This window comes from Bos javanicus, chromosome 2 (assembly GCF_032452875.1).
Source record: "Bos javanicus breed banteng chromosome 2, ARS-OSU_banteng_1.0, whole genome shotgun sequence".
NCBI classification, from domain to species: Eukaryota; Metazoa; Chordata; class Mammalia; order Artiodactyla; family Bovidae; genus Bos; species Bos javanicus.
Genome location: NC_083869.1, coordinates 43,523,632 through 43,538,649, shown reverse-complemented (window position 1 = coordinate 43,538,649; position 15,018 = coordinate 43,523,632). Strand labels below are relative to the sequence as shown.

General features: G+C 38.2%; 1 protein-coding gene, 2 non-coding genes and 1 pseudogene across 3 annotated transcripts in view; 2 read left to right on the top strand and 2 right to left on the bottom strand.

Moving 5' to 3' along the window:
• ARL6IP6 (ADP ribosylation factor like GTPase 6 interacting protein 6) overlaps positions 1–15,018 on the top strand; it is a 41,672-nt gene that overhangs the window by 2,370 nt on the left and 24,284 nt on the right. Inside the window, exon 3 of the mRNA XM_061437970.1 lies at positions 11,731–11,863. Coding sequence (XP_061293954.1) covers positions 11,731–11,863 — 133 coding nt within the window. The remainder of the gene's footprint in view (positions 1–11,730; positions 11,864–15,018) is intronic.
• LOC133236504 (U6 spliceosomal RNA) lies at positions 4,169–4,272 on the bottom strand. The gene has a single exon (XR_009732914.1). It is a non-coding gene; the product is annotated as a U6 spliceosomal RNA (small nuclear RNA).
• On the top strand, positions 5,045–8,421 carry LOC133259895 (regulator of nonsense transcripts 3A-like; annotated as a pseudogene).
• On the bottom strand, positions 14,608–14,679 carry TRNAY-GUA (transfer RNA tyrosine (anticodon GUA)). The gene has a single exon. It is a non-coding gene; the product is annotated as a tRNA-Tyr (tRNA).

Here is a 15,018-nt window from a genome sequence, read left to right as displayed (position 1 = left end):
AACCTTACTGTCACTTGGTTTTTGAGCTTACTTTTGTTTTTTATGTTTTAATGATATACAGGTTTGGATAAAATACTTAATATATCCCCTGTGTGGTGATGTTTCACTGTTCTTCATTTGTATATGTATGTGGTATATTATCTTTTTATATATATGTTTGTTTGTATGCCAGACACACTAGGAATATGTTTTGAACACAACTGTATGTAACAGACCCAGAGAATACTTGACATTTTTTAGTTACCTTTTGGAAAAGCTTTTCTACACTTCTTCCCAGGAAGTAAACAAACAAACATTTCCCCACAGACTTAACAAAGATAACATCTTAAGCAGGCTGCAGAAGTTTAAGTTCAAATCTCCTTATAAGCAACTTGGTTTTTTAAAAAATATGAAAAGCATTGGGTATACTTAACACAAGCTAGTTATGACCAGGAAAAAGACCTGAGTTCTATAGAATGTCAGTAGAATGCTAGTTTACAGATTTGTAGTAAAAAATTCAGTTGTTATTTAATCTTTATTTTTCTCTGCCAAAATAATTGTGAAGAATTCAGAATTTTACCTGTCTGGCATATTTTACTCCTATTTGCTATAATATATTTGGCTGATCACTCTGAATTGGGGATGAGGGTATGGGAAATGATTGAGAGCCTATCCCACTTGTTATTCCCTCCCCCAATCTTAGCTAACCTATTTAAATGACCTCTTCAAGGCTAATGTCCTCATGATTAGGACAACAGAATCCACCTGATTTTGCAGAAAGGGAAGCTTTTATCTTCAAATTATGAACAGATTAGTTTGCTGGCTGTCCCATGAAAACTTGTCTGTGCTTGTCTTAACTTCTGGCATGAGAAAACAAGTCCTTTTCAGTTACTCATTTTGTTAGTGTGCCTCTGTGTGTTACACTGTTGATCTCTAAAATCAACAGTGATCATAAGGCTTTTCATAGCATTTATTGATCTGTCAACTCTTGACTGAAAAGGAACAATATATAAGCCTAAATGCCTGTTAAGAAACTTAGTTTCCAAAGGAGCTGAGACACTGCTATGCTCATGCTTGTTTCTGTGAAAGAAATGTTCATGGGGAGCCCTATTTATAGTTTTTTTAAAAAGGTTCATGATGAGCATTGTATCAGTGTTGGGAGTTGATTGATCCTAATGGCTAACAGGATTAGGCTATTACAGTGTTCATCTTAACTAGTGAGGTAGTCCCACCGAGGAGATGTGATTAATGGCTGGCCTTGGAACTCATCTCCCCAAATCTTCCCTGGGTGGCATTGGAATCACACTGCAGAGTTCGTAGGGCTTTCCTTTTATAATTGTCCTGTAAGCCTGTTTGTCAGATAAATTAATAAAATAAAACTTGAGGTCATTTAGTTGAAAATCACATTCCAGCCATTCCTCCTTGAAGTTATTTTTTGGCCAAATTGATTGCACTAATCATATATAACATTGAACTGTTTCATTTTCCACATTTGCTTTTCTGTCAGCATTTTCCCAAATTTTATCACGTTTCGCAGTTAGTCCTATTTCCAATTTTTGCATTTTTCCCCCTAGTTTTATAACTAGGAAAGTATCAGAAAGAATGATAAATGATCTTCTATTTGAGGCAAACCTGAAATAAGTGCATTAATAGAAGGAATTGCCCTTAGCAGACACTCCTTAATCTGAGACTGTTGTTATCAAATGTAGTGCCAGTACTTTTACAAACACTGTAAATAGTACTATACAGAAATTGTAATCAGATTTTTGTGGAGTTCCTTCAGTGTCTAAAAAGGTTTTAAATTTGGTCTTTGGTTCCTATGACATCTATTAGTTAGTAGTTACCTTTAAGTCCCTTTCATGGCTAGGAGCAGATTTTCCTAGCATCTTGCAGTGTCAGGGGCTATTTATTTTTTAGCTGCCCATTAACTGCTCGTTTTATGCTTGAGATGTTTCCAGGCTTCTACACATTTTCCAGAGAAGAGATGACTGACAAAGATGAAGCCTGCTCATTTAAAGAATTGATAATTGATTTCTTTTCTTCTGCAGAGTGATAAGTGAGACTTTGTACGATCATAATTGAATGACAGAACATTAGAAATATGGTAAAAATTTCCAAGGGAAAGGATGTGTTGGGAAATGACCCATTCTGTTAGAAAAGTGCAAGTTGGTAGCAAAGGACTCAGTTTCTTCCTCACAGTGAAAGCTGATTGAAACCATAAACTTGAGCTTTTTAGTGGGTGTATAATATGAACCTTATAATTTGAGCCCACAGTCTGTTAAGGAAATAATACAGTACTTTCTGTAGCTGGGTAGGGTAACTCTAATATTTCATTTAAAAATTCACAAATATGTTATCCTTTTCTGCAGCAGAGTCTATAAAATTTTGTATATTGCTGATAACAGTAAAAGAACCAAGGCAAAAAAGAGAAAAACAAAAAGCCCTAAAACACTGGAAGGATATAACCAAACTGTTAGTTTATCTGAATTTTGAAATTATAGTTTTTTTTTTTAAATTTCTGTTGTTTGTAATGAATGACTGTAACTCCTAATGAGAAAAACTTTGTTTAAAAAAGCACAAGTATAAGTTTAAGAAAGTGTGAAAACCATGTTCAACAATTAACAACAGTACTGAACTTTTACAGTACGCCAAAAACGTGTTATTTCACCTGATAGTCCCAACTATCCTGTATCCATAAATATAAAATACTCCTTCTAAATCAAAACTCAAGACAGTGTATATTAGAATTTTTATGCCATCAGATAGCTTAGGCATGGTAGCAAGGCAAAAACAATACAGGTCATTATCCGGAATTATCAGTGTGCAGCTGAATTATTAGTCATTAAATCATTACAAGTCTCCTCTTAACACGTAAAAGTAATGAGAACCAGACATTAGGAGCTCTGTTTCTCAAGAAATTGGTTTATTATTGTTAGTGTGGTACTACCTGGCCCAGCTGATGGAAAGGATGTTTCTTAGGCTAATGAAGTCAGAAAAACTTGTTGAAGCATTTTGCTGGGCTTCACCTAGTCTAGAGTTTCTGTTCAGTAAGTATAAGGTAGAGCCCAGAAATTTACATTCCTCATAGGTTTCTAAGTGATGCTCATGCTGCTAGTTTACAAGAATCACTAGTCTAGTAGTTTTTATTCCTCAGTTATAGCAACAGCAAACAAACAAACAAAAAAACTCTGAAGATTTTCTTACTCTGAATTTATGAAATTTCAGACCCTATCCTTAGTCTCCTGGATCAAAGTTAAAGTCACTTAATAGGCTGCACTCTCAGTATCCTCTCAGGGTCTGTTGGACCCAGTCTTCATTTTTAAATTTTCTTGAGCAGTTCTTTTTGTAAGAATTATTTCATGTCATTTATTCTTACTTACAGGACCTTCCACAGAATAAAGAGAAAATTGAGATATATTTTTTTTGATAGAATAAAGCTTATTTGATCTTGAAATTACCTTATTGGTGCATTGGCCCCTTTTATATACCTAAGATACATTATAAGATTTTAATGATCTTATTTTCCTGTATCTGGAAACACTTTGTTTTGTATTATATTAGGAATCATTTAATATTACTCATCAGTTATTCTCAACTATGCTAAAAAGAATAAAATAATTTTGATAAAATATTCCAGAGCAGAGGTCAGCGAACTGTGGCCCTCAGGCCAAACCTGATCTGCCACCTGTTTTTGTAAATTGAATTTCATTGTAGCATACCTGTGCCCCATTGTTTTATATATTGATTATGGCTGCTTTCATGCTAAAACGTCAGAGTTGAGTAGTTGGAAAAGAGACCTGATGGCAAGTGAAGCTGAGGATATTTACCATCTGGTTGTTTCCGAGAAAACTATTGTATTCTCAACCAGGTGTCATTTAACAGAGAGGACGAAGGTAAAAACACAAACCGTCCCCTTTTGCTAAAATATGTAACGTTCTTTTTCATCTTTTATGAGTCTATGCCTACTAATTTATTTGATACTGTTTGTAAATGGACAAATGCTAATGGCAGGTGATTGGAAAGGAATGGGGGGAAATCATTGGATTGAGCATTCAAATTGTTTAAAAATCTAAAAATGAAGATGTTTTACAGATTATGGAGCTAAGTTGGCTAAGTAATATTCCATTGTATACATGTACCATAGCTTCTTTATGCATTCATCTGTCAATGGACATCTAGGTTGCTTCCAAAAAACGTGGAACACTTAATAAATTTGCATGTCATCCTTGCACAGGGGCCATGCTAATCTCTGGATTGTTCCAGTTTTAGTATATGTGCTGCCAAAGTGAGCACTCACTATATTCTGCTTTTGTGTATATTTGAGATTGTTTATAATAAAAAAGTTTTTTTTAATTTTCCCTTGTGAATATGATGATTTAACATGATTGGAAAGCTACAAATGTTACTTAACTCAGGTTTCATCAGTTTTAGGCAGAATATTCCCTTCCACTCCTTAACCTTTTAATAGGAAAGGGAGTGGAATTCCTACAAGCTGAGGGGCAGATTGACAGAATAGTTGAGTGGAGACCTGTCAGTGCAGCTGCTGTATTCCAACTGTGTGTTCAGGTCAGATGGTACTGGTAGGGGAGGAAAAATCCCTTTCCTCTGCTCCTGTACTTGAAAATTGAAGACCCACGGCTGTTCAGCTTTTTGATAAAGTTGCACACATTTGAAAAGTGAAAGTGAAGTCGCTCAGTCGTGTCCGACTCTTTGTGACCCCATGGACTGTAGCCTATCAGGCTCCTCCGTCCATGGGATTTTCCAGGCAAGAGTGCTGGAGTGGATTGCAATTGCCTTCTCCAGGGGATCTTCCCGACACAGGAATTGAACCTGGGTCTCCCGCATTACAGACGCTTTACCGTCTCAGCCACGAAGGAAGCCCTGCACACATTTGCTTATCATTAAAATTGTTGATTAGTTTTATGTATGAGTCCATCAAAGCTTTTATTAGTAGCCAGCTGGTTATAGTGTTTACAGCTTATAAAACTACCTGTTAATTTTGATTTTTAATTTCATAACTTAGTTATATGAGTTACAGTCTCATGAAAAAAATTTCAGGGCACCGCCGCGTGGGGTACGGATGCGCTCGGAGGATGGAGCCGGGGGCCTCGGTGTGGCCGTTGCTACGCGGGGTCCGGGGTCCGAGCGGGAGGGAGAAACCATCATCCGCAGAAAGCCAGTTGCGCCGGGAGTCTCCTCGGCGGGAGGCCGAAGCGCGCCGCTGGCCTCCTCTTCCAGCTGTGGGAGCGGCGCAGGCAAACCTCGCGAGGAAAAGAGGATGGTCTTGAGCAAAGTGGTCATCCGGCGGCTTCCCCCCAGCCTCACCAAGGAGCAGCTGGAACAGCAGCTGCACCCGCTGCCTGCACACGATTACTTCGAGTTCTTTACTGCTGATGTCAGTCTTTATCCTCATCTCTACTCAAGAGAATACATTAACTTTAGAAATCCAGATGACATCCTTCTTTTTAGAGATCGTTTTGATGGATACATCTTCATTGATAATAAAGGGCTAGAATATCCTGCAGTGGTAGAATTTGCTCCATTCCAGAAGATAGCCAAAAAGAAGCTAAAGAAAAAAGATGCCAAAACCGGAAGCATTGAAGATGACCCAGAGTATAAGAAATTTTTAGAAACTTACTGTGTGGAGGAGGAGAAAACTAGTGTCAGTCCTGAAACTCTTCTGGGAGACATAGAGGCAAAGACACGAGAACTTATTGCTAGAAGAACCACACCTCTCTTGGAATATATTAAGAACAGAAAATTAGAGAAGCAGCGAATTCGAGAAGAAAAACGAGAGGAGCGGAGGAGGAGGGAGCTGGAAAAGAAGCGCCTACGGGAAGAAGAGAAGCGGAGGCGGCGGGAGGAGGAGAAGTGCAGGAGGAAAGCAGCAGAAAAACAAGAAAACGGCGGAGAAGGAAGTAAGGATGAAGCTTCTCAAAAAACCAGAAAAGGGAGAGGAGCCGAGCACTGAGAAACAGAAAGAGCGGAGGAGACTGACCCTGGAGACGGGAAGTGGGAGCCTTGTCCCAGTGCGGTGGTCCTGAAGCCCAAGCCCCCAGAGGGCTCGCTGGAGGAGCTCCGGGAGAGGTCACAATATGACAGTGATAAAGAGCAAAGGGATAAGGAGAGAAAATCCCGAGAAAAAGAACTTGAAGCACAGCAATGCCACTTGGATGACAGCAGGAAACACAGAGCCCACCATGAGCTGGAAAAATGTTCGGAAAGAAATGGAGAAGAGCTGGCACGGGGGAAGGGGTCGGCCGCAGACGGAGGGAGAAGAGGGAGCCAGGATAGGGGCTGCCCTGTGGAAGCAGCAGAGAGGCCGGGAAAGGAGAAGAGTGAAGACCGGCCGGCGCCCAGAAAGAAGCGCACGGGAAACAAGGACCGGCCAGGCTTGCAGCTGTACCAGCCCAGAGCTCGCATCCGAGCCTGTGACTGTGATGGAAGACACCCTGAGGAGGGCCGCGACGGGAGGAGGGGTGAGGCGGAAGACTCAACGGTGGCTTTAGCTGAGAAGAGCGAAGAGGCGGTGTGGGGCGACATGCATGTTGGTGACGTGGGTGGGGGCTCCCCACCTCAACGCTCTGTGGATTCGAGAGGGCGTTCCTTCCGGAAGTTATAAATTAAATTAGCCTGGGATAAAACCTGCACACTGAATTTACTAATGAAGAAATGAGAAAGCAGAACTATAAAGGTGGCATAGAAATACAAGAAACCATTCTTAAGTAATCTTTTAAAACTTTGAACAGAGTTACAGATTTTACCATTTCTGTTATAAACTGGTATATATAATTTAACCAGAACCAAAAGAAAACTAGTATTGTGTGAATTCTGAAGCCCTTTCAACTTGTAGGAATAACGTGGACTTTGAGTTTTACACATTCGTAAGCAAATGGTCTGTATGTTGTGCCTTTGTTGGTTTTCTGTGGGAAGTGAGCAGCTCTCATTCCTTGTAACTCCTGTAATTCAGTCATTCATGTACCTCTTTTCATAAGGATTCACTAAGGCTGTGGTGCTGTTGTCCCTCTGATAGGAACTCTAACTCTGTATAAAGCCCCAAATTGTTGCCCTTTTAACAATATGGCCACAGAATTAACAAAAACAGTTCCAGTCTTTTGATGGGGTGCTCATGGTTTATAACATAAATGGCATTATTTTGAGAGAGGGATAACTTAGGTATGGCATTGGGTTTTTTCTTTTTGCAGCCTGAGGCAGTTGTAAAATAATGTAGCTGTTTGCAACTGTGTATTCTATAGTATTTTTTCTTTTGGTGAAATTTTAAATGTTAATGTTTTTGGCACTGTGCTTTGTACCATTTATTAAATAAAAATTTTAGTTGCTATGAAAAAAAAAAATTCATTAAAACAAAGGTTACCATTAATCTACTTATGTATTTTCAGGTCTTTTTCTATTTGTTTATATGTGTATAAAAGTATAATAACAAGATATGTGGTTTTATCACAGCTGTAGAAAAAATAATTGTAATCATGCATATGCTGCAGCTTCGTTAAAATATCTTGGAGCTCATTCTGTATCAGTAAACATAGTTCTACCTCATTCTTTTTTTTATTACTGCATTATATTTCATAGTATTTTAGTTTACTAAAACATTTCAAACGTCAAAAGCTCTAAAACAGGACTTGGAATTTATCAATATGTGGTCACATCTCATCCTATTGTTTGTTTATGACAGGAATACATTTTAGAAGAATGTAACTGATAGCTTAACATTTTTTAATAAGATACCTTTCCCAGTATGGGAACATGGAAGATTTTTGTTTGTTTTTCTGTTTGTTTCTGCTTACATCTCTGACTTCATAAAACTTCTGAAAGTCGTCTCATCTCTATAAACCTGAAATTGCTAAATAATATTGAAATGTTTACAACATATAATAATCTTTCTTCGCTGGAAGCTTTTTTAGAGAAACATAGAGCTGCCATCATTTCCTAGAAAGGAAAATAACTACACTTTGAAATAAAAATCATATATTTGAAAAACGATCTCCTCAATTAGATAAATCAATATAAAACTCCAGTAAAGGGATTAGAATAGGAATTTCCCACCTACTCTCATATTTGCTTTAGGTGAAACCATTGAGTCCAGGGGGTTACAGTGGATGAAAGAGATTTTCCATCATATCAACTGATGAAAATTAACTATAGAGAAGAAACAAGGATGTGTGTATTTAAAGACCTGTATCCTTTGACATAGCAGTTGTTCAGAAATTTGTTACAGATATCTTTGTATAACTGTATAAGAATGTTACTTGCGGCTTTGTTTTTAATAGTGAAAAGTGCAATAATAAAAATATGCAGTGGAATTGTGGCTGTGTGTACTGGATATGGAAGGTCTCCAAAAATGTTGTGTGAAAAAATTCAGGACAGTTTTTCTAGTGAGAATCCCATTTGTGGAAAATAAACTGAGAAAATACATACATGGCATACGTTTGTATATAACTGGCTCATTCTTGTACATAGCTATCTACATTACCTATAATTTTTAACAAAAGATGAACAATAAACTGATTGCTTTTAGAAACAGAGTTGGTAAATTGGAGAAGGAAGACTGACTTAATTTTCATGCACCTTTTAAAAATTATGTTAACTTGGTAAAATGGGTTTATAAAACATAAGTTATCAAATTTTTAGCTTCAAGATTTTTGTTAAAAAATATAGTTATGAACTGCCAACTTTTGTGGCTTTTCTGCTTGTCCATACATGAATTGAGTAATTTCAGAAGCATACACGCACTTATAGACCACAGTGTTGCAATGTACTACAGTATTGCAATGTATTGTTTTAGCCCTATCGTTGTGATGTGACTTTTATCAGGGATGTAACTGTTGATCAGTTCAAAGTGAATGTAAAATAACTAAAATGCCCAAAATGAGGCAGGCACTTAGATCATAGAATAGTAGTTATTCTAAAGACTCAAGAATATTTTTGTATTAAATCCTGTAAGTGTTCTGTTAAACCACCTGAGTAAAAAAGCCTGATGGGCTTTAGGGAGCCTCACATTTTGTTATTGTTAGTTATTTTGTGTTTTTCTCACTTTTTTAGATATTTAGAGTTTCCCATCATTCCACCACAGTCCCCATACAGTCTCTGAGTTGGCAGGAAGGTTGCCCTCAGTCTTTACTCAGGTTCTGTCTGCTCAGTCCCACGGGGTACGGTTCTAGGGTTTGACTGTGCCAGGATATTGGGTTGGGAATACGATCTAGTCCTCAAGACATTTGTTCAAATGAGTTACTGCTGAAACATTTTGCATTCTGTTCAGGATGGCCTTTCAGATGTAGCACCTTCCAAGCCACATGACCGTGTGCTATTTCTATGCCCCACTTAAGGCAGAGGCATCTGCAAACTTGGCTCTGGCCCTGTCTGCCAAGATTCTGTATATAGCTCCAATTCCTCTTTGGTGTGTGTGGCTTCTTGATGGCTCCACCAGGAAGCCTCAGCAACACTACCACCTCTCCATACACACAAATGCAGCCACACACACACCACTTCTCAAAACCAGGACTCTTTCTCATCTGTAGATAAAGCCCTCACTGTCTCCCTGTTCTACACATTTTTTTCTGTACCCTTGATATCCAGGATATTTTGTCTTTACCCTCCTCCTCCTTGTATCTGTCCTACTAGTTCCCTTAATTTTGCAACATAAAAACCAAAGAGGCATAGGGCTGTTTCTCCTTTCTTTGCCACATCCTTCTGGGGCAGTTAACAGAAGGTTCGTTATCTTTTGAAAACGGGGTAAGGGAAGGGGGACTATCAGGATAAAAAGGTTCATCTTTCAAAAATACTTTGCCACAGATTTGTTTATTACTTCATTGCTCTGAGTTTCAGTAACTCAGTCTGATACTGAGTTTTAGTTAGTTTACAGACAGTCCAGTACACATATTTCTTTGCTACTTATTGTTAAAATAAAGCTATATTTGGTTGTGCATTTTGTGCAGCCAGGGAATTTGGTAATTCATAAGTCAGCCTCTGTTGTAATCTTCTCAGCCTTTCTTCTGTGTATTCCTGAGACCTGGGATACACTTATTGGTAATGGTGGCTTTGTAAACTGTACGAAGGAGGCAATTTGAATGTGTGTCTTCAATCCTTCAAATTAATTTCTTCTCTCTCTCAGTCACTCTATTTATTTCCCACATTGTTCCATATCTTAACTCTTTCCTCTTACAGCTCGTTGTAGTACTGTTCTTCTTGACTTGGTATCTCTTGTAAATTGCAGTTACAGTGTAAATGAAAATCTAGGATCCCAGCCCATTTATAAATTGGAAAGTAACATTTCTTCATGTACCGAGCAAAGTTAAGGAATCAGATTAGGTTTGTAATGTTGGTAGGAAAGTTATAAAGAGTAGACACTCTAATAAAATTAATTCATATGTCAAAAGTTCATGGTATGGAAAGAAAGGGATCAGTTCAATTCAGTCGCTCAGTCGTCTCCCAACTCTGTGACCTCATGAATCGCAGCATGCCAGGCCTCCCTGTCCATCACCAACTCCCGGAGTTCACTCAAACTCATGTCCATCGAGTCGGTGATACCATCCAGCCATCTCATCCTCTGTCGTCCCCTACTCCTGCCCCCAATCCCTCCCAGCATCAGAGTCTTTTCCAATGAGTCAACTCTTTGCATGAGGTGCACGAAGTATTGGAGTTTCAGCTTCAGCATCAGTCCTTCCAATGAACATCCAGGACTGATCTCCTTTAGGATGGACTGGTTGGATTTCCTTGCAGCCCAAGGGACTCTCGAGTCTTCTCCCAACACCACAGTTCAAAAGCATCAATTCTTTGGCACTCAGCTTTCTTCACAGTCCAAATCTCCCATCCATACATGACCACAGGAAAAACCATAGCCTTGACTAGATGGACCTTTGTTGGCAAAGTAATGTCTCTGCTTTTGAATATGCTATCTAGGTTGGTCATAACTTTCCTTCCAAGGAGTAAGCGTCTTTTAATTTCATGGCTGCAGTCACCATCTGCAGTGATTTTGGAGCCCCCAAAAATAAAGTCTGACACTGTTTCCCCATCTATTTCCCATGAAGTGATGGGACCACATGCCATGATCTTAGTTTTCTGAATGTTAAGCTTTAAGCCAACTTTTTCACTCTTCCTCCTTCACTTTCTGCCAGAAGGGTGGTGTCATCTGCATATCTGAAGTTATTGAGATTTCTCCCGGCAACCTTGATTCCAGCTTGTGCTTCTTCCAGCCCAGCGTTTCTCATGATGTACTCTGCATATACATTAAATAAGCAGGGTGGCAGTATACAGCCTTGACGTATTCCTTTTCCTATTTGGAACCAGTCTGTTGTTCCATGTCCAGTTCTAACTGTTGCTTCCTGACCTGCATATAGGTTTCTCAAGGATCACTTAGTACTAAGTAATAAAAAGTAGCAAGCTCTGATCACAGAGTTAAATAAAAAATGTCAGGACATTTTAACAGTGAAGTGTTTTGACATTTTCCCCACAGTTTCAGTTGTATAAAACTGAAGATAAAAGCTTTAGGTTGAATTTGTATTCTTTTCCACATAGTAAATTATAATTGAATTAAAATATTCATTGATATGACTTCCTAGTTGTGCTTTAATATTTTACACTTCCACAAAAGATTTTCTTCAAGGCTCATATCTCTTTTATCACTTAAATATAATTTAAAAGATTAGAAATATGTATGATCTTCTGAACATGATCTGAGTTAATTTAATTGCTTTGGTGTTAATAATTCAAGTTTTCTCCTGTTTGCCCATTAAGGATTCTGGAGTCTACTTATAATATCCCTAACTGCTGGATTCTCCTGCTGCAGCTTTTCTTGGACAGTGACTTACTTTGATTCTTTTGAACCAGGAATGTTTCCTCCTACTCCTCTTTCACCTGCCAGGTTCAAGTAAGTATTCCTGTTTCTTTTTTTTTTTTTCCAACCCATTCCAGCTCTGTTGAACATACTAAAATAGAAGCAAGAGGCTGCTTATTTTTGAAATAATATGTTGAGGTCCCAATCTTCATAAAGTACAACTTGACTCGGTCTTTAGATAAGTGGAGAAGAATATTTTAAACTCTGCTGCTGCTGCTGCTGCTGCTAAGTCGCTTCAATCATGTCCGACTCTGTAGTGTGCGACCCCATAGACAGCAGCCCACCAGGCTCCCCTGTCCCTGGGATTCTCGAGGCAAGAATACTGGAATGGGTTGCCATTTCCTTCTCCAATGCATGAAAGTGGAAAGTGAAAGTGAAGTCGCTCAGTCGTGTCCGACTCTGCGATCCCATGGACTGCAGCCCACCAGGTCCTCTGTCCATGGGAGTTTCCAGGCAAGAGTACTGGAGTGGGATGCTATCGCCTTCTCCGATTTTAAACTCTATACTTAGATAATGCAGAGGTGTTTTTAAAAATTTTAAACTCTATATGTAGATAATGCAGAGGTGTTTTTAAAAATTCAAAATATAATCTAAGATGTATGAAACTTTGACAGCTATTAATCCTTTTGGGATGAAATTTCATTTGAAACAGTTCTGAAGGCTGAATTAAAAATTCATGCTTGGATAGGTTAGACTTATAATAATTGGATTGAAATTTTCCTCAGATTTAAACTCTGTAATAATTAGCAAGCATTTATGGCATACCCCCCCAATTTATATATCTAGACAATATTAGATTTGTTTTATAGTGGAACATTAAATTTCTTTGGTCTGTATTTTCTGTTTCAAAGAGTTCCAGAAAATTTGGTAATCAGTATTCTAATCTAGTTTATGTTAGGAAGACTTGGGTTTTAAATACAATTTTCCAAATGAGAGCATCTAAGATCTCTAGTTTATCCTACAAACTAAGGTTGAAAGAAGTGGGAGAAGAGTATGAAGAGTAGAAAATAAGTTCTATTAATGATACATGTTATCAAGAGTATTATACTTGGTACTGTTGTTACTACCAGTTCCTGCCCACCCCAGGGACAACTCATGAAATCTGTTTGAGGCACTCTGTAAATAAGTTTAATACTAATGATAGTTACTAATAATCATTGTTATTAATGATCTTTGTTATTTTTAAATTCATTTTTATGTCTTATAAATATATCTTTAAAAATTTTGACTTCACTTTAAATGAAATGGGTAAGTTTATTTAAGACATCTTAATAAATCCCTATCTATATATGTAACATAAATCACATACTTGCCAATATATTTTGTGTATGTGTTTTGAGTGGATAATGATTAATAATATAAACTAAGTTATATGTAAAGGTGCAGTGCCCTCACATAATTTACATGGGTGACATTCAGTTCAAAAGTTAATTTTGCTAAGTATTCAATTCAGAGTTACTTTCTATTGCTGCTCATTGACATCAACCAGTTAACTTTAATGAGGGTGTGAGTCTAATATAGATGATACAATAAGTCACACAAAAAAGACCTTAATTTTATTTTTTTTTCTTTTACTTATGTCTCACTTCTCCCCTGAATTCTAGTCCTATATTTCCAGGTATTTAGTAGATTTTGCCACCTGGAGTCAGAAAGCACCTGGCACTTAGAATTGTTAAAACTTTCAGTCTAAGACATAAGTATCCACCTACTTATCAAGGGCCTGAAACCCCTTTTCACTCTATTTAGTTCTTCAGCAAGCCTACTCATTCTTGCCTTTTGAGGTGTTATTGGAAAACTTTGTCCTAGCACCCACGGTGTTTTTGCCCCATTTAAAGTCTTGGCTGGGGCACTTGACTCCTTGGAGTCCCTTGCTCCCAGGCTCTCACTCTGATTTGTCCTGTGTGTTACAGCCTTTATAAAAAACAGATCTTAGTCACAGTTCCCTTGTTTAAAAGTTAGTGGCTTTCTCAGTTCTTTCAAAAGCAAGTCTGACTCCCAAGTATAGCCTAACAGGCCTTCCCCAAGTGACCCTGCTCTACTTTTCCAACTTTATCTTCAGCTTTATCTCCAGTGCTCCCTCTCTTGTAGCCATTACCAAATTACCCTGACATTCTCTAAACAAACTGTGAACTTTTGGCTTTGCTCTTGCTGTTCTTTCTTCCTGGAATATTTTCCCTCTCAGCTTCACTTCCACTATCACCAGAATTCCTAAGACTCGTATGTTAGAAGCTTTTAGAGTTAGAAAAAAGCATTTCAGTGTTGCTTTAAGGATCTGGAATTCTAAGGACATTTAACTAATTTCCTAAAATTTATCTTTGCATTTTTTATTAGACTAGAACCAGTAGTGATGGACCTCAGTTTTCAATGTCTTTATTAGTCATTCAAATATGAGATAGTGTCAGATCAGAGACTTAAATATTGATAAGTAGAAGTTCATTTTACATAGGTGTATGTCTTAGTTGCTCATTCGTGTCTGACTCTTTGTGATCCCATGGACTGTAGTCCCCCAGGTTCCTCTGTCCATGGAATTTTTCCGGGCAAGAATACTGGAGTGGATTGCCATTCCCTTCTTCAGAAGATCTTCCCAAACCAGGGATTGAACCCTGGTCTCCTGCATTGCAGGCAAATTCTTTATTGTCTGAAAGTGAAAGTGAAGTCGCTCAGTCGTGTCTGACTCTTTTCGACCCCATGGACAGTAACCTACCAGGCTCCACAGTCCATGGGATTCTTCAGGCAAGAATACTGGAGTGAGCTGCCATTTTCTTCCCCAGGGGATCTTCCCAACCCAGGGATCGAACCTGGGTCTCCTGCATTACAGACAGATGCTTTACCGTCTGAGCCACTAGGGAAGCCCTCTGAGCCACTAGGGAAGCCTGAGTCACCCAAAATTGGGAAGTCCAATTTTATATATGATAAATCAGCTATTAGCTCAAAAGCAAGTCTGACTCCCAAGAATAGCCTAACAGGCCTTCCCCAAGTGACCCTGCTCTACTTTTCCAACTTTATCTTCAGCTTTATCTTGAGTCAAACTGTAATTTTAATTGATCCATATATACTAAATAGAAGTACAGTCCAAAAAAACATAATAAACACAGTGGCATTTGATCACAGATTAACGGAAACCACAGACCCAAAAAGGGTATATTACATAGTGATAATTGATAGTTGTTTCATAGTGAAAACCCTGC